Below are 22,183 nucleotides of genomic sequence, written 5' to 3'. Positions count from 1 at the left end.
AATGCGCCTCGAGCAACAAATCTACTACGACACCGGCCGAAAAGAAATAGAAAAAAACAGCATTCCAAATTCAAACTCACCTCGCAATGCGCCTCGTCACTATGATCCATGCACTGCGGCACTCCATCGCACACATTCTTATCCGCCACGCAGCCTCTCCCATCGCCACAAGGGGTCTCCTCGAACAACCTCTATCATGTTTGACACTGGCCGAATTAAAATATAAACAAAATAAAAAAACAGCATTCTAAATTCAAACGTGTCCAAACTTACCTCGCAATGCGCCTCGAGCAACAAATCTACTACGACACCGGCCGAAAATAAAAAGAAAAACAAACATTCCAAATTCAAACTCACCTCGCAATGCGCCTCGTCACTATGGTCCATACACTGGGGTACACGATCACACACATTCTTATCCGCCACGCAGCCTCGTCCATCGCCACAAGGGGTCTCCTCAGGCCCGCACTGGTAGGTCGGGTTGCCGTCCACCCGCGAGTAACCTCGTTTGTCATTGACACTGGCCGAATTTAATAATAAACAAAAGAAAGAACAGCATTCGAAATTCAAACGTGTCCAAACTTACCTCCTAATGCGCCTCGAGCACCGACTCTACTACGACACTGGCCGGAAAGAAAAAGAAAAACAAACATTCCAAATTCAAACTCACCTCGCAATGCGTCTCGTCACTATGGTCCATACACTGGGGTACACCATCACACACATTCTTATCCGCCACGCAGCCTCGTCCATCGCCACAAGGGGTCTCCTCAGGCCCGCACTGGTAGGTCGGGTTGCCGTCCACCCGCGAGTAACCTCGTTTGTCATTGACACTGGCCGAATTTAATAATAAACAAAAGAAAGAACAGCATTCGAAATTCAAACGTGTCCAAACTTACCTCCTAATGCGCCTCGAGCACCGACTCTACTACGACACTGGCCGGAAAGAAAAAGAAAAACAAACATTCCAAATTCAAACTCACCTCGCAATGCGTCTCGTCACTATGGTCCATACACTGGGGTACACCATCACACACATTCTTATCCGCCACGCAGCCTCGTCCATCGCCACAAGGGGTCTCCTCAGGCCCGCACTGGTAGGTCGGGTTGCCGTCCACCCGCGAGTAACCTCGTTTGTCATTGACACTGGCCGAATTTAATAATAAACAAAAGAAAGAACAGCATTCGAAATTCAAACGTGTCCAAACTTACCTCCTAATGCGCCTCGAGCACAGACTCTACTACGACACTGGCCGGAAAGAAAAAGAAAAAACAACATTCCATATTCAAACTCACCTCGCAATGCGCCTCGTCACTATGGTCCATACACTGTGGTACACCATCGCATACATTCTTATCAGCCACACAACCTCTCCCATCGCCACAAGGGGTCTCTTCGGGCCCGCACTGGTAGGTCGGGTTGCCGTCCGCCCACGAACAATTTGTCTCTCATCTTTGAGACTGGCCGAATTAAAACATAAACAAACGAAAAAACAGCATTCTAAATTCAAACCCGTCCAAACTTACCTCGCAATGCGCCTCTACCACCGTCTCTACAAACGACACTGGCCGAAAAGAAAAAGAAAAAAACCACATTCCAAATTCAAACTCACCTCGCAATGCGCCTCGTCACTATGATCCATACACTGCGGCACTCCATCGCATACATTTTTGTCCGCCACGCAACCTCTTCCGTCGCCACAAGGGGTCTCGTCAGGCCCGCACTGGTAGGTCGGGTTGCCGTCGGCTCGGGAACAGCCTCGCTCGTCTTCGCCGCCGTTGCAGTCTTCTGTCATGTCGCACACCCAGGTTAGGGGGATGCAGACGCCTGCGGGGGAATGGATATTTAGAGGGTGCGATTTTATCAGTAAATTTTTCGAAGGCAGTGTGAATTAAAAAAGTAATTCTGAAAAGACGAAATCGAGAAGAATCTTAAAGATATCTAACAAATGTATCTTTATTATACAGGGTGTTACAAAAGTGGTTAAGTACGTTGTTCGGCATGACATGACCTTCTGAGTCACCCACTTCGGTCTTACTATACCCTTCTGGCAACAGCTTCCTGTAGAACAGCTGCTTCTTTTCCTCTTGATTCTTGTTGTGTTCATTTGCCAAAATCGTTGATGCGATCGCAGCGCCACCAGAAGCATGATCAGAGGATTCGATACTATTTTCGAAACTACACAAACATTATGGAAAAAGAACAGTATCGTCAACTGTCACTGTCAAAATGTAAGGCAAATTTATCAGTTCCAAAAGTGACATTTGTTTTCTCCATATGTTTGTGTAGATTCGAAAATAGTATCGAATCCTGTGATCGCTGCACAGTAGTACACACTACACGCCGTGTGTCGGACCACACTACACTACAACATACACTGACCGGGCTCGCACGTGAACTGGTTCTTGCCGCACTGGGGCTGGCGCGCGGGGTCGGCCGGCTTGTCGGGCGCCGTGTCGTACACGAGCCCGCAGCCGCGCTCGTCCGAGTTGTACACACTACACACTACATGCCGACTGTACTACACTACAACACACACTGACCGGGCTCGCACGTGAACTGGTTCTTGCCGCACTGGGGCTGGCGCGCGGGGTCGGCCGGCTTGTCGGGCGCCGTGTCGTACACGAGCCCGCAGCCGCGCTCGTCCGAGTTGTACACACTACACACTACATGCCGACTGTACTACACTACAACACACACTGACCGGGCTCGCACGTGAACTGGTTCTTGCCGCACTGGGGCTGGCGCGCGGGGTCGGCCGGCTTGTCGGGCGCCGTGTCGTACACGAGCCCGCAGCCGCGCTCGTCCGAGTTGTACACACTACACACTACATGCCGACTGTACTACACTACAACACACACTGACCGGGCTCGCACGTGAACTGGTTCTTGCCGCACTGGGGCTGGCGCGCGGGGTCGGCCGGCTTGTCGGGCGCCGTGTCGTACACGAGCCCGCAGCCGCGCTCGTCCGAGTTGTCGCCGCAGTCGTTGATGCGGTCGCAGCGCCACCAGTAGGGGAGGCATTTTCTGGTGGGGAGATTTATTGGCGAGTTTCATTAAAATGCTTATTTTTTCCTCATAGGTTCGTTTAAAATCTATTAAAGATGGGAAAGTCAGTCATCATGGGCCAGTAAACTCCAATTTTTATGCCACCTTTCGTCATATAATAACTTATACGGCGTAATTTATTATAAGTTATAATCATTCGACGTACTCATATTTGCGTTCATGAAACGCTTGCATACGGATAAAAGATACGCGCAAATTATATAAATATGGACTCAGCTTAAGGATATACACCACACAAAGCCAAGCAAGTGGCTGGATGAGGAAGGCCGAGGACCGAGTGTTGTGGCGCTCCTTGGGAGTGGTCTATGTCCAGCAGTGGATTATAGGCTGATGATACGAAAGTCAAGCATATTTTGATAAGTCCTTACCCATTATCGCATTTATACATCCAGTCGGGGCAGCTGACATTGGTGGGGAACCCGACCGGCGTCTCGGGCCGCGGGATCAGCTTGCTCTGGCCTATGGACGAGCAGTTCTTCTCATCTGATTGCTCCTTGTCTTTATTAGGTTGGGTAGTCAGCGACTGACACTATTCTAACTGGCTTATTCTTTCACGGTGACGAATCCCAAACCAACTCCAGTATTTGCCACCGGCACGCCACGAAAAAGATTCCTACTCATTCATTAACCTTTCACCGCATTTTGTCTATTCTTTCGTTCACCCATTATTCATCAATAAGTTGTGTGTACACAAAACCCTTACAAATCATATGTACAATTAACAAACGCCTTACCCATTATCGCACTTATACATCCAGTCGGGGCAGCTGACATTGGTGGGGAACTCGACCGGCGTCTCGGGCCGCGGGATCAGCTTGCTCTGGCCTATGGACGAGCAGTTCTTCTCATCCGACTGCTCCTCGTCTTTATTATACAGCTTGGGTAGTCAGCGACTGACACTATTCTAACTGCCTTATCCTTTCACGGTGACAAACCCCGAATGAACCCCAGTATTTGCCACCGGCACGCTACGAAAAAGACTCCTATACTCATTTATTAACCTTTCATCAATAAGTTGTGTGTATACAAAACCCTTACAAACCATAGGTATATTTACCAAACTTCTTACCCATTATCGCACTTATACATCCAGTCGGGGCAGCTGACGTTGGTGGGGAACTCGACCGGCGTCTCGGGCCGCGGGATCAGCTTGCTCTGGCCTATGGACGAGCAGTTCTTCTCGTCAGACTGCTCCTCGTCTTTATTACACATCTTGGGTAGTCAGCGACTGACACTATTCTAACTGGCTTATCCTTTCACGATGACAAACCCCAAATTAACCCCATTATTTGCCACCGGCACGCTACAAAAAAGACTCCTACTCATTTATTAACCTTTCACCGCATTGTCTCTATTCTTTCGTTCACCCATAATTGATCAATAAGTTGTGTGTATACAACACCCTTACAAAGGTACAATTTACAAACTCCTTACCCATTATCGCATTTATACATCCAGTCGGGGCAGCTGACATTAGTGGGGAACTCGACCGGCGTCTCGGGCCGCGGGATCAGCTTGCTCTGGCCTATGGACGAGCAGTTCTTCTCATCAGATTGCTCTTCGTCTTGACAGTCGTTCTCGCCGTCGCATAGCTGGTGGGGATTGAGGTTTATTAGGTAGGTGTTGAGGGTTTGGGATATATTGCTTTGTCTAGGTCAAGATTTTTTTCGGTCGAATAACCAGTGGAGTTCAAGTAATATGGGTACATTTTAAAGTTATATTTGTTGGTTTATTTAAAGATGTTTATGATTTTGATCTTTTAAGGGTTAGATTTATTTGCCTATGTTAGATTCGCTAGTTTTTTTTTAGTTTTGGTAAATAGGGTGGAAGGATGTACTGAAGGCAACAATATAAAGTAAATCATGAGTTAGCATAATATTCATACATAGGCCCCACCATTTTGTTATAATCTATTAATGCTTCATCAATCATTCGCTGCTACAGATAAACCTAGTGGTTTTCGATAGTGGCTAGATAGAATTAAGTAAAAACATGTATTTGGGATAAATAAATGATTTAAAAAAAATGGAATACAACTTCCTCGGATATTTCTGATTGTCTATTTCTATTATTTACTTAAATTTACCAAACAAATATAAACGAAACAGCCTCTAAAATCAACTTACCCAAGTCTTAAAGATGCACTTCCCATTGGAGCATCTAAACATATAGGGAGCGCAAGTGGACTGCTTGTATCTGTCGTCTCTTTCGTCCTCGCCGCCGGGACAGTCGCTCTCTCCGTCGCACACCCACGAGTTGTTTCTATTATGTACATTTTCCAACAAATATAAACGAAAAACCACGTCATAAATAAACTAAATCCACTTACCCAAGTCTTAAAGATGCACTTCCCATTGGAACACCTAAACATATACGGAGCGCAAGTGGACTGCTTGCATCTGTCGTCTCTCTCATCGTCGCCGCCGGGACAGTCGCTCTCTCCGTCGCACACCCACGAGTTGATCCTTTTGTAAGGACGCGCGCAATCAAACCCAAGTATGATGTTAGTTCTATTAATTAAATTTTCCAACAAATATAAACTAAATCCACTTACCCAAGTCTTAAAGATGCACTTCCCATTGGAACACCTAAACATATACGGGGCACAAGTGGACGGCTTGCATCTGTCGTCTCTTTCGTCCTCGCCGCCGGGACAGTCGCTCTCTCCGTCGCACACCCACGAGTTGTGGCTATTTCTATTATGTAAACTTTCCAACAAAAATAAACGAAACAACCATTTACCCAAGTCTTAAAGATGCACTTCCCATTGGAACACCTAAACATATAGGGAGCACAAGTGGACTGCTTGTATCTGTCGTCTCTTTCGTCCTCGCCGCTGGGACAGTCGCTCTCTCCGTCGCACACACACGAGTTGGGTCTTTTGCTATTATGTAAATTTTCCAACAAATATGAACTAAATCCACTTACCCAAGTCTTAAAGATGCACTTCCCATTGGAACACCTAAACATGTACGGGGCGCAAGTGGACTGCTTGCATCTTTCATCTCTTTCGTCCTCGCCGCCGGGGCAGTCGCTCTCTCCGTCGCACACCCACGAGTTGGGGATGCAGCTGGCGCTAGTGTCGTTTCCACAGGCGAAGCCGTTGACTGAACAGGATACGGTGTCCGGGCGTTTTGTTGGGATCTGGGGGTGGATTGTTTTGTTTAGTACTTTGTAACGTACCTAATGTATTTTAAGGGAATTAAAATCAACCTTTCACATTGTCTGAACTGCTAAAAGTTATTAGAGCGTGTAGAAAATGTAGCTAAATTATAGTATTACTGTAATAAAAGCAAGTTGAAACCAAAAAGTTGACATAATTATAAAAAGATAAAGAGCTTTTACTTACAGTCCTATATACAGTGCATTGTCAAAAGGGAAAAAACTAATAAAACTTCTATTACTACAAACTTACAGATGTTTACAATCGAATAGCCACAAATCTCCACCATATAGTAAATAATATGTAGTAGGGCGCGCCACCGCTTGCATCGCACCGCCCGTCAAACGACTCTAACACAGTAAACCAAAACCACCTCAATCACCACCCACTTACAGTGCAGTTCTGTTCGTCAGATCCGTCTTTGCAGTCGTTGTCTCCGTCGCACAGCCACTTCTTCTCGATGCAGGCGCCCGTGCCGCAGCGGAACTGAGTGTCCGTGCAGTTGGTGGGGCCGCAGTCTGGGGAAAATATTATTATTCATTTATCTATTGGTTTTTGTTTAACATAAAGTAACAACTAGTAACTTAGGGGGTGTCGTGGAGTAGACCAAGTGATAGCAAATATCGAAATAAAATAATTATAGTTGACGAAATCCTTTGCACTCACGTGCAATTAGTACGATTGATAAGAGCGCGTCAATGCTACAATAAACGAATAGCGGCCGCGTAGAGGACCTACTATCCATACGCAAGCACACACACAACCCTTAATCATTGCACGAAAGTTGGTTACTATGAGCGGAATAATTAAAACAGATCATTTTATAATCAATAATTAAACATATTTTTTTTGTATTTTTTTTTGTAGATCAGTGATTTTTCGATCCAGGTGTCAGCAGCGGTGGCCCTTGGTGGCTTGTCGGTTGTCGGTGAAAATATAAGAGCTGCATGAAACAAAGTAGACATTACCTAGTTCTTCGGTGGTCGCGCACACAGTCGGTACATTACCTAGTTCGTCGGTGCATTACCTAGTTCGTCGGTACATTACCTAGTTCGTCGGTGTCGGCGCAGTCGCGGTCGTGGTCGCGGTCGCGGTCGCAGCGCGCCTCGTCCGACCCGTCGCCGCACGAGTCGGCCCCGTCGCAGCGGAGGGAGGAGTCGATGCAGACGCCGTTCTTGCATGTGAATTCGTGCTGTAAGGAGATGGGAGTTTATGGATGATTTTGATGTAATATCATGATATAGTCGTCGAAATATACTAGGCCCGTTTGGACAGCTCCATAATGTATGGGATGACAGCTGGTGTCAAACCTAAATCATAAAAAATCTAAACAATAAGTAACTTTTGGTGCTTTAAAAGTTCTTTTTTCTTTCGGCCGTTAAATAATAAGCCAGATTATGTGTCTTTTTATGTATTTCATCAAGTAAATACAGAGTAAATAGCAAATTTGTGTAGCTGTCCAAACGGGCCTATTATATTTCGACGACTATAATACAACACGCGCAAATAGACTAAAGCTAAGGTTGTCTTGAAAAATCGCTTGAAGCGATAAGACCGCCATTTTTGTACATATGTGTTAGTATTTAAGTTATGTAAGTTTATTTTATGTGTGTGTACAAATAAAGAATATTCTATCTATCTAAAGCCCTCCAAGAAGCCGCTTCTTCATCAGATGCTAACGCTAGCTATCTAAAGTCATAGATCTATCGGCGATATTTCAAATTCTGTAAAAAGATAAAGGGAATATCAAAATCGGGGAATGTAGCATAGTACCTATCCCAGTGTGTTGTCGGGTTGATTGATTGTTGATCTCATTTACCTAATCAGTTCGTGATTTAAAACATAACTTTATAATCACTTACCGGTCCACAAGTAGCGCCAGGTTTCTTCGGGCACGTCATATTGGCTAACGGCTCCTCGCCATTAGGGCACATGCACTTTCCATTCGTCCGCGTGAACCCGTCCGGGCACAGACAACTGAAGCTGTTAGCCGGCCCGCCCAGGCATATCGTATCGCAACTAGTGTTTTTATACGAGCAAGCGTTGCTACCGTGTTGGACGAAATGAGCGTAGACCTTTAGTTCCATAAGCCCTGAGAACGAATCGTTTATGGTGATTATGTTAGCTCCAGTGTCTTTATCCGCTATGAAGATGGATTTGGATTTCCAGTCGTCCCAATACATTTTGTCTTTCAACACAGCCACGGCGAATGGATGAGATACTTTGTCGTCGTTCCAGAGGATACGTTTGAAGTAATGTCCGTTCAAATCCGCGCTCGCTATGTAGTCCTCCATAGCGTCTACCCAGTAGATCCTCTCAGCCATCTGGTCTATCGTCACACCGTTGGGCCACTGGACTATCGGCTTTCCGAACAGTTTCTTGATATTCGTTCCGTCCAAGTTCGATCTAGACACGGATGGGTTACTCCTGTCCCAGTCTGTCCAGAATAGGTACCCAGCTTTCGGGTGAACCGCTATACCTCGCGGCTTCGACAACACCTTCGAGTCCAGAATAGTCGCCCGCATCCTACCTTCGTTAGACAAGTCTGTTCTTACCGCCTCTATCTTTCGCCTCATTCCGTCAACGAAAAACAAAACATTAGATATCCAGTCTAACGCCATTCCCTCGATACTCGCCAAATCAGTATCCACCACCACTTCTTGAGCCGTAGCATCGTTGAAGCACTGACGGCTTATTTTGTCCGTGTCTATATCGGCCCAGTAAATGCAGTTGTTTTTTATATCGAACTCTATGGCTACGATGTTCTTTTGTCCAACAACTGGGTATATCGTTGTGTTGTCGGATATGTCGATGCGAGCGATTTTGTCCCTTAAAGCTACCATGATAAACTCTGTTGGTTCCTCCAGTGGACAGGGGATCATATCGGGAGCATAAGCGATGTAGGTCGAGACTGTGCAAACGTCCCCGTCAATCTTTCTGTACCCTTTAGTTCTCTTATAGAAATGTCCGGGCCTACACTCTGGAGGTATAGCGTAGGGGTCAAACTTTATGCTCTTATTCCTAATGCATTCGTTGCCCGAAGATTTGAATCCGAAATCGCACTCGTAATCCCTCCTACTACATTCGCAGATCTCTTTCTTTACTGGTCTGTCATAGTCCAGGCCGTTGTAACAGTTAGTATGGGCCAGTCTTCTTTGGAACGTGTCTCTCTTACCAAGGACACAGGAGATAGAGGAGTTAGGAGGGGAAGGCGACCAGAATTTGTAGTCTTCGTCGGTACAGTTGCGTTCGAAAGCGTTTTGCAAGTCTACAGTGATGATGATCCACTGGTGCTGCTCATGTTCTGAGCCGAACATTGTGAACGTGGTTGTATTTTCTCCCGGTTCGGTCATCAAACCGTAAATGCGAAGGTCATCGTCGTTGAACCTGAAAAATACAGTCCGTATTGTTATCAAAACACGCGTGATATTACGCATGTGGTAATGACATTAATAAATGGTCGCTGATAGTGAGTGACTACAAAGTATTTATTTTTGCATTCCAATTGAGATTTTGGACATCAAATGAAAGCGTTCTTTTTATAGCTTGTGATAATCTATAAATACTGAAGTAAGAGTTGCCAAATCATGTTCACTACATTGTATCCTTTTGCAGTGCAATTCATAATAATTTATTGTACGTAGATGGGAATAATTATTAGTTAAATATCTGAATATTTAAAATTATGTATCAAAATTGGTTTTAATAATGGAGACATAATAGAACTTCAAACAAAACAAATGAATCACTCACAAACTTTGAGCCACTTACTGATAAGAATTCCAGTCGATGCCCTCATTGGTGGAATACATGATCTTCCTAGTTTCTCCCGTGTTCTTGAAGTACTTCACCGCCACCAGCACACCACCATGGTCCCCGTAATTGAAGAAATAGTAGTCTTTGAGAATCCTCTTCCATGTTAACCCAGCGTCCCTACTGAGGTACACTCCAGGTATACCCTTGAGGGATTTCCCCATGACACCGGTGGCCATTATTACGCCAGGCGCGCTTTTCGAGCTCATTATACTTGCTGACCTAGAGGGAAAATCGATAATGAGTATGTAGAACAATGCGATAAATCTATGGATTATGAGACGGAGGAAAAAAACATAGCGGTCGTGACCACGTAATTTTTTGTTGAGAAGTGCTATTAATGTCGAAAGGGTAAAAAAATATAAAAACCATGCAATATGAAAAACACTGAGCCCACATTCGTTGTTGATGGTGTTAGTTTAATTTGCTATTGAAATTGAAAAATTATAATTATCAGTGTCTAAAATTCTTAAAAACGCCTTAGTGATTTCCAGTGCTAAAAACGAAATGATAGTGATGTACTTATTCCAAAATCAAACGCATGCAAATGGGGAGTGTCGTTTTGATATTTTATTGTGTAACATAATATTATGTTGCGTCAAATGAAGACCTATCTATCATCATCATTCATTGAAAAATGACATGATTCCGAAAATACCGGGGCGATTCGAAATAAAAATAAAACAGACGATATTTATTTCCCCTAAAGACCGCCAAATATGCTTGACCACAAAAAAAAATACGAACTGCCTAAACCGTATGATAACCATTTATGCAATGAAATGATACACCGAAACAAAATATGTGAATTGCAGCTATAAAAGGCTAAACCAAAAGTCGTGCAACCATTGCAAAAACAAAGCAAAAGTGTATACCAAAATCACAGGCAATAAGTTTCGACTAACGACTTCTAAAAAATCTCATAGCTACAAGAACAGTTGTCTAAAATCTATCAATGATTTTGGTATAAATTTTATAATATCCCACAAATAACGCTATTTTTTACCTTAACTCATTTGTAACTACATTTCCTGGTGGGCTGTAAACAATTTATACCTATATTTATTTTGTATAAAACATATTTTTCACTTACAAATGCAATTTATTATTTCTATGCTAACAAGACCCGTGTATTAGTCATCCATCTGACTATTTCTTGGTAAAAGATAGTTCAATCCGTAGGTATCTTATGTAGGCACATAAACTATGTACCGATGAATCAAGCATCCTGTGGAAATGCACCAGGACTAATCATTATTTTCTAAAATTATATGAACAATTACAACATTTTTACTATGTACACTACTGCGGCAAAAATATTTCTGCAATGTTTTATTCAATAATTGTCTACATAATGCACTAGAAGATTGTAGTGTTGGAATTACCAATCAAGGACTTTTAGATGAAGGATATTGTACGTTTACATTATTATTTTACTTAGCTATTATCTTATAGCATGATATTAAATACCTAAAATTTATAAACGTATTTTTATCTTAAACCCACGTAACTTATGTCTATTTATAGTATAATTATAAGATATGGAAATATATCGCATCTGAAGCCATCCTGTCGGGTCACATATGACAAGATAAAATCTAAACTAGGCACATACTTCTAGTTATTATCGACAGAAGGAAATGGAAACTGATACTTCACTTAACATGGACATAACAAATAATTATATTGTAGAGGTCAGGTTTAATGTTATCTTAGGTCGCTCACATTCGTGTTATTATTTGTAAGATGTTATCAATCTGTTCATTATTTTATAACACGCTTTATATGTTGTCCATGTACTTGAATCTTAGATAGAAGTTACTGACCATTGTGCTCAGAAAGCTATGTGAGGTACTAGTGGTACTACTATAAATTCTATAAATACGGTTGTTTTTACTAACTTTTCACTTTTTAATATGTTTTTGTTTATTTCCGGAAATCGTAATACAAAAGTTGTTCAGATTGACAAGCTGAGGCTCCCATTTCGGTTTACAATACTTTTCTAATACCCGGTATGAATTTCCCTTTATAAAGACATGTGCTCCGAAGGTCTATATGGAGTAGTAAATGAGAGTTAGCAGATAAAATAGCTCGTCGACATGTTAGTATAAAATACAAGTTTCTGCTTACCTAGTGACAGGGTAGAGCTGGCTGAACTTCTGGCACAGGTGCAGGCTGCACGAGTTCTCGATGTGGCAGTTGAACGGTTTACCTGGAGAACACAGATCATCAGATATCAATAGTTAAGATTTATTTTATTGAGTACGGTGGATGTATAAATAATTTATCTGAAATTAAGAGCAGAAAAGAGTACCTACAGAAATTTAGGAGGCTATAAAAATATAATTGTTATGTATTACTGGTCTAGATAAGCTATTGATTGGGTTTTACTGTTTCAACACAGTTACTGTATATGGGTATGGGTATAATCAAGTCACTAAGATCCGAACTCTACATCCTCTACGTTTTTATTATCAGGTCCAAAAACTGCACAATCCATTAACAATAAAGACAAAGAGCCCTTTATCCGAAGGGAGAGTAGTTTGTAAAAATTGACGTTTATCAGAAAATTTTATATTTATACGATGAAAAAAACCATTTGACTTTGATAACTCACCATACTCATCGACCGCCGGCGGCGTGATCGGCGCCCACGTGACTCCGTGGTCGTATGTGATGAGCGAGATCAGATGCTCGGGCCCGATGCTAGGCAGCAGCGCCTTGGAGTCCACTCGCGACGCGATGTAGATGCCGCGGAGACCCTCCACGCGGTACAGGTCCGTGAATGGGTCTTCTGTTACGTCTCTGTGGAATTGTTGTTTTTTATTGAAAGCGAAGTTTTGGAGTACTGACCGGTTGAATCCCATGAAATCAGAAACAATAAAAAACTATTGTGTATCGCGCTTTTGGGAGCTCACAGTTCACAGGTTAAACGTAACGCTGGCCTGAGAATTATTCGAACATTTGTGTTTCGTCAAGCAGAAATAGCCTTTCTGAAATTAGGACACTGAGGGTTGGGCTAGTCCAATGGCTTAAATCGCTTTGTGTGCTACGGAAAGCGCTTCGCTAGGGGGTTTCTCAGAAATAATATGGCAGATACAAAAGTTTGCAGGTTCAAGTGGCAGTAAGTTGACATATCCCTGGCCGATGGCCATAAACAACTGGTAGCCGGTAAATCAAGAACATAGTGTAATAATTGTGTAATAGAAAAAGACTTAAGTCAAGCAGTGGAAGTTTGTTGGTTGATTATGATGAAGATGATAAATAAACTCTGTTGTGGATGTTTGGAAATTTTCCAGTAGCCTAATTGTATTAGTTATGCAAGAGCAGCTTTGAATAAACATAAATGTCAAGTTTACTTTTCCACTTGAATTAAGTTAGATTAGAGTAAACAAATTCTATTCGAGAAATTTTGTTTTTAATTGACTCAGACCCTTTAACGGGGTAGGCAATAGGCATAGTCATCACTGCACCCTCTTTTCTGTCTAATTAAGAGCGTAATACTAATTTATAGGTACTATTAATAGTCAAGTAGAAGTTGCCAAATCATGTTTTGTAAACAACATTACATACACACTCTCGTTTACTAATGAACTATTTTGCTTAGTAGGCATAGGCAGAGGTGTATCAATGCACTATTGCATATTTACCGGTAGGTATGTTACTCTCCGCTCACGATATACATAACTGGTGGTGGCATTTTTATTATGTCTGCTATATCCAAGGCCCCAAAAGGTGTTTTAAAACAAAATATCTGCCCCGACCTGTACTCTCACTCACTGTAACATTCTATTTATAAGAGGCATACAAAACTACTCACTCAAGCCAGCTGTTCTTCCAGTTCCCATCAGGGAAATAGCACACAATCTGTGGCAGGCTCAGCACAAAGTTGTACTGAGTGAAGTTCTTGCTTATCTCCGACACGTAGAGATCAGCCAACGACTCCGAGTGCATGACAGAGACAAATATACGTTTGTCAGTCACGTCTGCGATGTGGAACTTCTTCAGGTCCAGTTCGGTCTGGAACTCCGCCTTGTAGAACGGGCCTCGTTGATGCGAGATGTAGAGCTCCAATGTGTTCCTCTGCAAAGATTGGAATGTGGGTTAATGACCTATGAAATAAATGTAGGGCAATCCAGTGTAATAATTAATGAATATCTGGCTTAGCAAGCTTAGTTATAAAGATATTTTACCCAGTATTTAAGGCTACTGAACTAAAATACGTCAGTATTAGTTTATTATCATAATATGCATAACGTTTACAGAAAATTTCACGTCCATTGTATTCATTCAGTTATTTATTATTGTCAACGATTGAGTAATACCAAATTACTTTGTACCTATAAATTGTAGTGCGTCATACATTTAAATATTTACAATAATTTAAAACGAGGATGCCTAGATCAGCACCAGTAGGCTCAATAATGAATCATCGAATAAAAGGGAAGTTATTCTTCCGCTATTTAGTATTTTTATGTAATGATTCATTTTTAATCAAGGATTTATTAATTACTGGGAACTGTTCTGCGGTTAGATATTTTGTTACTTATGTACCTATATCATGACTGTGAAAAGAGTCGAACTAAAAAAAAATACATACAGACGAATTGAGAACTTCATTCTTTTTTCGCAGTCGGTTAAAAATCAATACAAAACAATCATAACATTTTTTCAATAAGTTTTTTTTTTGTTCCCTTATGTTAACCAAACAAAATATTAGAACATGGTCCTATTACTTCAAAGACTGAACCGAATACAATTGCTATCTACCTAAACATAGATGTGGTAGTTCACTCATGAATAATCAATTACTTCAATTAAATTAGTACAAGTTAGATACTTATACAAAATAAGAAAGTAGGTGACAACAATACGTCGGTACTGGTACTGTGGCTAATTAACAAATATCTTGCTATGCTATGTAATTGTAATTTATAAAATAAGTATATGGCACACGGCTGGGGCAGATATTTGTTTAAACACAGATATTTGTTCTCGGGTCTTGGCTGTGCCCGTAAAATGGCAATAGGCCCGCCCCCTATTACATTGGGACTAACATAAACACTGGCGAAAAGTGGGTGCAGCAATGCACCTCTGCCTACCCCGCAAGGGAGTACATTAGTACAAGGTGTGAGTGTTTATATTATATATTTATTATTTATATGCATATATGACACACATAAATATCATCTGAAACACGTAGGTACACGAACGTGGAGGAAAACTCTATCTCGATCTAGACGCTATCCTATCTGTAACATAAACTAAGTATTGATAGTTGAATTATAACATAGGTACATATTTAATTTTTCCTTCATAAACAAAATATGTAATGACATTTCAAAAACTGTAGGTACTTAGGATAACAGAAGTACCTACTCACCAAAATCATACCTGAACTAAATAGGTATTTCATGTTTTGTTTACCATACCAGAATCCCAAACAAGCATTCTGGCGCCTACCTAGCTTACATTACTGACTTTGCAGAGGTCATACATATGACATACAAAATATACACGTGAAGTAACTGATGCTGTGCTCTCAGTTTTCAGACTTACTTGGCGCATCTATTGAAACTTCAAACTGCAATCTCAACTAGGGAACAATCTCAACCTACTTGAGTGCCATGCCAAGAGGTATACAATACCTATAAATGCTGATAATCAAATCAAATATTTTATTGCCATCAAGTGTACATGTATGATTTTAAAATTATATGTATAGTACTAACAACTTGCTACCCATAATGGCACTGCAAATTCGATAATATGATCATGCTGATATATTAGTATTAATAACAACATATTGCTATTAATAAACTAACTGCCCAGCAAGCAACTGATGAGTAAGTAATCTATGATTCATCAATTCATAACTCTACATATTGAAAATCGCCAAGACTACACAACAGAACTTAGTAAATCAGAAAACCTACTAACTTAAAATAATGTGAAAGGAGTTAAAATTACTTTTAGTTTATTAGCATACTTAGGGGTTATTGATACAAATTTACAATCAATGATCAGACAATATGATACGACTACCGTCTCAAATTGATAGTGATATATACTGTAAGTGATGAGAATTCATAAATAAGAGAACAGTTAGGTTTCCCGTTATACCTCAATATAATAATGCCTATAGTACTTTTTGTTTTTGAAAATTAGCGTTGTAGAAAATTTCCACGACTACGAGTATTGACTTCATTCTTCATCATGGCTGAAACTGACCGCAATAGATTAGAATTATAGGCAAGGTGCAAAAGGGGAGGGCCCATACACACACACAATATACATGTGTTGTGTAGGTATAATAAACAAATCAATATGAAACTGTGTTTACATTCTGTGCCCAGCACAAGTGAGCAAGGTGTCGTATCACTCAGAACAACCAATAACATAGAAGAGACAAACAGGATTAGATTTTATTTATTTTAAGACGAATAATCGAAAGTCTTCGTCCATGGAAGGATTAATAGTTATAAATACTTAAATGAAGATAAATCTTAAAATTGCAGAGTGCATTTAATCCGTATTATTTGCCCCTAGCTACGAAAAACCTACTAAGTACCTCAAGATATGAACTGGTTTTAAAAGCAAAATGCTCTAAACCCCAACATCATCTCTTCAAGCCATTATTCCGAGGTGCGTTGTTCAGAAGTCTCTGGAGCGAGATCAAGTTAAGGACAATTTGTCCCACTTTGTCCGTTGATCGACCACTTCCTCGCCCGCCGAGCGCACAATGCGAGTGCATGCGCTCTCTAGAACTGTCCCTGAGTACAAGTGGCTTCTCTACAAATAATGTATACAGTCTAGGAGTATCTAGAGAGATATATATAGAACATCTAGATGTGTGAACCCGCCAACCCGCAGTGGACCAGCGTAGTGGGAAATGGCCCAAGCTTAGGCAAGGAGTTTAGACCTTGGTGATATGCACAGAGGTTTCGTTCGAGAAAGCCAGGTGCAAATACTTGACGCCCACAGAATAGAGAATAGAATAAATGCAGCGATGCACAATGCATATCTGCTTCGGTGATAATAGGTAATGTATGACAAAGTCAGGCCTAAAATATTAAAATATGCCATAACAATAAACAAACGGCTAACGTAGGTAACAAGAAGCTGATGTAACATTATGCGAATGAAACCCGACCTAGTCGGTCTAAAAATACAAAGTAGTTGACGACGCAGAAATAAATAAACCGTACGTAGATTGTATAATTGAATTACATAGCCACATCCTCAAGAGCATATTTGTACGCACGGCAGTTTGGTGCGTGTAATTTTGGTCTAGCTTTAGAAAGTTGTAAATGAATGTTACGTCAGGACTTAGCCGAAAAAAATGTTCCGTTTGTTTCTTTGTATCATTCTCATTTCGTATTTTATTGAGCTCTGTGTGTAGTGTATGCTAGAGCACTCGGCTTTTTGCATCGGATGGATAGAGATATATTGAATTTTTGTTTTTATGAAATATAAAACCCTTTTATCATCACTACAATGTAGGAAATATTCAATACTATCTAAAAACAGATGTTGGTTATCCCTGGAAGCGCGATAATGATAACCGTTAATTTTGTGATTAGTAATTAAGTACATTACATTTCAGAACACTAGGCAGAATATCTGATTATTTTCTTATCTTCATATTTTTATGAAGGTGTCTTCTAACCATCTGGCTAAAATTAGGCACAAAGTTGGCGTCAAACACTTTCTTTGTCCAAAATACAACAACAACAAAGGTGACTTTCATATTATTATCTTGTTCGCAAATAAACAGAAACCATAATGTGATGATTGATTACTTATTCGCTTACATATTTACTCACAAAATTTTGCACATTATCGCAATTTAGATAAGAAGTACCTGGCCGATAATCAAAGGTACCGAGTTGCAGAAGTTGTATAGCCCTTGTGTACCTAGCTACCAACCATTCATCATCATCTACACATTATTACGCACTTACCTTTACACAACATAAAAAGCACCCACTCATTCAGACAACTCCACTTAACCTAAAACTAAAACTCACCTCCTTAGACTGCTTGGTGACGAACATAAAGTCCTCTTTGATCTGGAAGTCCTTGGCATCTTCAAACAGCACCTTGATCACAGGGTTGCCGGGGTCGGTAGTACTGAACACGGTGCTAGTGCGGTCTGGCTTCCAGCGCTCCAGGTAAAACGTCTTCGGGAAACCCGGCCCAGAAGACCAGAAGAACGTCTTCACGAAACTCTGGATCAGTTTGAACGTTTTCCCGCCGTCCACGGTGAGGTACAGCTAAAATGGGAACAATGAAAGATTAATTGAATTGGATTAAGTGTTTTGATTGATAATGTTTGTGTTGTTGTTAATTGATGTGGTTGTCGCGTGATTATGAAATTGATTTCCCAAATCATTAGCCTACTTTTCTCTTACCTACTTGCGTTTTAAAAATGTACATACATTTCCCATTTTCGATCTATAGCACGATCTTTGTTCTACGGATCGGACCAGGCGGAATTTTTCTATGATCATATTTCGGTACTACAGTTAATTCTTGTATGATTTATGATACTATATTTCTGGCGCTAATATCTCACCTTCCTATTAGTGTCGACTTTATCCAGCACCACGAATCTGTCGGGGAACTCCTCGTCAAACGACAGCTCGCTCGGGTGGAAGCTCAGGTCGGACCGGTGGATGGTGTGGCCGTTGTCGTCCGTGTAGTAGATCTTCTTGTTTGTGGAGTCCACGAATACACACTGCAAGAGTAATAGGATATTAATAATAGTGTTTATATGTGACTGTACGATAAAGGATAAATACGTGTACTTGAATATGTAGGTATAAGTTAATTGCTTTTCTACAGGTGAGTGCAATTTATTTCAAGGCTTTATTTGACACTTCAGTAGGTACTTAAAACATGTTTGTAAGATGTATAGTATTTATGTATACCTAGGGAAAAAAATACATTTTGTAGATTTCTTTTTCAGATATTACGTGTTGCTAAGAACCTGTAACATACAGTTTTGAAACAAATAGCAAAAAATAATTTTGGCCATTGCCTTTCACTTTCTCATGAGGCTAGAGAATAGTATATTAGCATTAACTAGGTGTAAAGTGAGTCATAGTGGCTACAATAATCATACGTGAGACGAAAACAAGGGCAATGACTCTATGCACAAAAAGTGACATGAAGATAAGATTGATTTGCCTTCAGCAAAAACTGTTATCATTATCACAAATAAACCAAACAAAGAGCTTCTGTTTGAGATTTATATCATAGTTTATTTGTGTCTGCTTCGTCTCTCATTGGCCAGTGAACAAACTTTTATTTCTCCTATCATTATACCTTTGATATAGTGCAAAAACCTTTGTGTTTGTAAATATCTAGAATCAACCATTTTTTATTAAACTGTTCTCTACATGATTTTCATGAAATAAACTAATTCAGTAGCTTGTTTTTCAAATTAAGGGTAGAATAACATTTATAAAATCATCATAATCATACTCACAAATTCAGGGTACTTGGGATGGTTGAAGAACTTATCCAGTTGAGCATAATCACTGTCCGGTGTATCATCCAACTTAAAGTGGTCCGTCTTGTTGGTGAAGTTCCGTCCATAGTTATAGGATATGAACAGGGTGGATGAGGATATGAACCCCTTGTTCCGTGGACTGGAATCCCGAGCCAGGCAGATGATCACCTTGGACCCTTCGCCCACCCAGTGGACCATCAGTTGCTGGTGACTGTCATTTAGATGAGTTGTCTGTAAGAATGTTCTGGATTAGGCTTAAGTTGAATATTGGTAAACAAATGTGAATTAAAAAAATATTTACTGTAAGATTGATTAAGTACTATGTTATGCACTGTTTTTTTGTATGGAAACAGGGCCTGGCATTTATAGTTACTAGATAGATCTATACTTGGTAGCATTTGTATACTAAATATCTGACTGAGGCATGGATTCATAATCATAATAAACACCTGATAACAAATAAACACACTCTTATCTAATTTTATCAGTCAAATACATATACCAAATTAAAAAGGATATCGTAGGTGAGTTGAATTCAATTAAATTACGTAGATAAATGCAAATAATGAGATAAAAGTATAATATTTTGTTGGTAAAAAATATATATAATTAATTGAGTAGATAGGTATATTTCTTTACATTACGTTTTACAAAATAGAAAACATTGCAGGTAGCTAGGTAGGTACTTCTTTAAATAAACACGATAACGCGCCAAGGTTGCTTTCCTACGACGATTAATGACGATAGAAGAAAACGAAAATGCTCAGTCACAATTCACAAAAACCTTCAATAAAAATACTTCGTTGTGATATTTACGAGAAGTGGAAATCACGACATACGGGCACACCACAATATCAATCGAGTTACAAAGGGGGAGAAATTTAATTGAAAATAATAAGGAAATAAAACATTACCCATGTACTAATGTTTTTGTGAAGAGCCGGAGCCGCCTCGGCATCCCGCTTGGCCCTCACGGACTCGGAGCCCTGCTCATTACTGGGGTGGCGGTTGATGATGGTCAGTCTATCAGAGTCCTGGGGATCCTTTGCCACGTATAGAGTCTTCTCATGATCACCGTATTGCCGTAAGCCGGTCGTGCACGAAAATAAACACAGAAATCCTATCACACCGAAAAGACGTCTAAACGCCAACCACATTTTGTTATCACTGCCTATTCAATTCATTGATTGCGAAATCAATTCGCTGGACGAAAATCAAAATACAACAAACACTGCAGCAGTCTGCTGTTTTGCTGTGTAATATCAATGAAGTTAGCCGCAAAACTGCGATGCAAAATTAATATTAAAACAACTGACAGTTTTGACATTGACAGATAACTGAATGCTGCCATATATTTAAAATACTATGTACGATGTTGCCATAATTTAACTACTTCCGGCAGGCCTATTCTTTATGAAACATTAAATCAGCATTGGCGAGTGGCAAGTACAGCGGCATACAGCCTGGCAAAAAAGAGTAGAAAATACAAAAGGAAGCTATTGGAATCATGGGTTCACTTATTTTGTCAGACTCAGATTATTTCGTCCCGGGTACCGGTCAGCCAGCACCGGCTGAGGTATTATGGCTTTCACACATTCGGTGATAAAATGAGGTCCTAGTTTACAGTGGCCACTGCTCGCCATCACTGCGTACAGTACAGGGGGAGGCCACGCAATCGAGATGTTCCAGGTTTTTAGATCATCATCATCATCAGCCAATTATCATCCACTGCTGGACATAGAGGCCTCTAGAACGCCACAACACTCGGTCCTCGGCCTTCCTCATCCAGTGACTACCGGCAACCCACCTAAGGTCGTCGGTTCCAGCGGGCAGGAGGGCGTCCTACGCTACGTTTGCCTGTTCGTGGTCTCCAATCGAGAACTCGTCTACCCCAAGCGGTTATCGGTTCTTCGGCAGACATGACCAGCCAACTTCCACTGTATCTCGCTTATTTTGACAGCTATTAATTTCAGGCATACTTGAGAGGAATTTTATTGTGGCGTTGGCGTAGCTTGGCCTGTGGTTTTCACGCAGTGGTTTGCCAGGCAGCAATGAGGCATGCGCCATTGCGTGAACACCAAGTGATCATGGCCTACAGTGGTGCATGGCTCAACACCGGCTACTGTGTTTAAAGAGTGTACTAGATAAATATTATTTATGTACGAAACCGGCGACGATGCCGGTAAGTGGAAAAGTGAGCCATACACTTTTGCGTGTCGGTGACCGCTAATCGAAAAGGCTAAAAGTCTTGCCAAGGCTGACCTTACCAACAACAAACGCAACTTTATTCCGTTTCTTTACACTGTTTGATTGAAGAGAAGTACCTACTTATGTTGGTTATCCTTGGCCAAACCTCAGCTAAAATCTAAATCTATCTGTCTACCTACGTGCTTTTACCTTAGATAGGTTACGTAGGTACTGTAGTACTAGTCTATCTATATATTAGGTACCTATACGATGTTGAGGGCGGGCAGTAAAAATTTGTCAACAATCGAATGAATGAATGGAATGAAAATGAGCCTCTGACCTCACTATAGTCATGTAGTGGTTGGATGGACGTGGAACGTAATGCCTAGGACAGGGTGCTGTGTGCTGTAGCACTACCTATATCATCATCGGCA

General features: G+C 40.9%; 1 protein-coding gene across 6 annotated transcripts in view; it reads right to left on the bottom strand.

Annotated features, from left to right (window-relative positions):
* LOC105392952 (sortilin-related receptor) overlaps positions 1–20,861 on the bottom strand; it is a 41,161-nt gene extending 20,300 nt beyond the window's left edge. For 2 of the 6 annotated variants that reach the window (XM_048627531.1, XM_048627535.1), the window contains exons 1-16: positions 20,477–20,861; positions 19,539–19,793; positions 18,624–18,785; positions 18,076–18,321; positions 13,866–14,128; positions 12,663–12,850; positions 12,176–12,257; positions 11,052–11,084; positions 10,004–10,267; positions 8,095–9,619; positions 7,280–7,424; positions 6,626–6,750; positions 5,998–6,213; positions 4,504–4,661; positions 2,867–3,027; positions 1,614–1,828 (exon numbers count right to left, since the gene is read on the bottom strand). In XM_048627531.1, coding sequence (XP_048483488.1) covers positions 1,614–1,828; positions 2,867–3,027; positions 4,504–4,661; positions 5,998–6,213; positions 6,626–6,750; positions 7,280–7,424; positions 8,095–9,619; positions 10,004–10,267; positions 11,052–11,084; positions 12,176–12,257; positions 12,663–12,850; positions 13,866–14,128; positions 18,076–18,321; positions 18,624–18,785; positions 19,539–19,793; positions 20,477–20,719 — 4,281 coding nt within the window. In that variant the 5' untranslated portion in view covers positions 20,720–20,861. Of the gene's footprint in view, positions 1–1,613; positions 1,829–2,866; positions 3,028–4,503; positions 4,662–5,195; positions 5,319–5,623; positions 5,747–5,811; positions 5,935–5,997; positions 6,214–6,625; positions 6,751–7,279; positions 7,425–8,094; positions 9,620–10,003; positions 10,268–11,051; positions 11,085–12,175; positions 12,258–12,662; positions 12,851–13,865; positions 14,129–18,075; positions 18,322–18,623; positions 18,786–19,538; positions 19,794–20,476 lie in introns of all 6 variants that reach the window. The other 4 variants (XM_048627534.1, XM_048627533.1, XM_048627532.1 and 1 more) reach the window with 4 other exon arrangements.
* Positions 20,862–22,183: the final 1,322 nt, after the last annotated feature.

This window comes from Plutella xylostella, chromosome 18, assembly GCF_932276165.1.
Source record: "Plutella xylostella chromosome 18, ilPluXylo3.1, whole genome shotgun sequence".
Lineage (NCBI taxonomy): Eukaryota > Metazoa > Arthropoda > Insecta > Lepidoptera > Plutellidae > Plutella > Plutella xylostella.
This window is presented reverse-complemented; position numbering and strand designations above follow the sequence as displayed.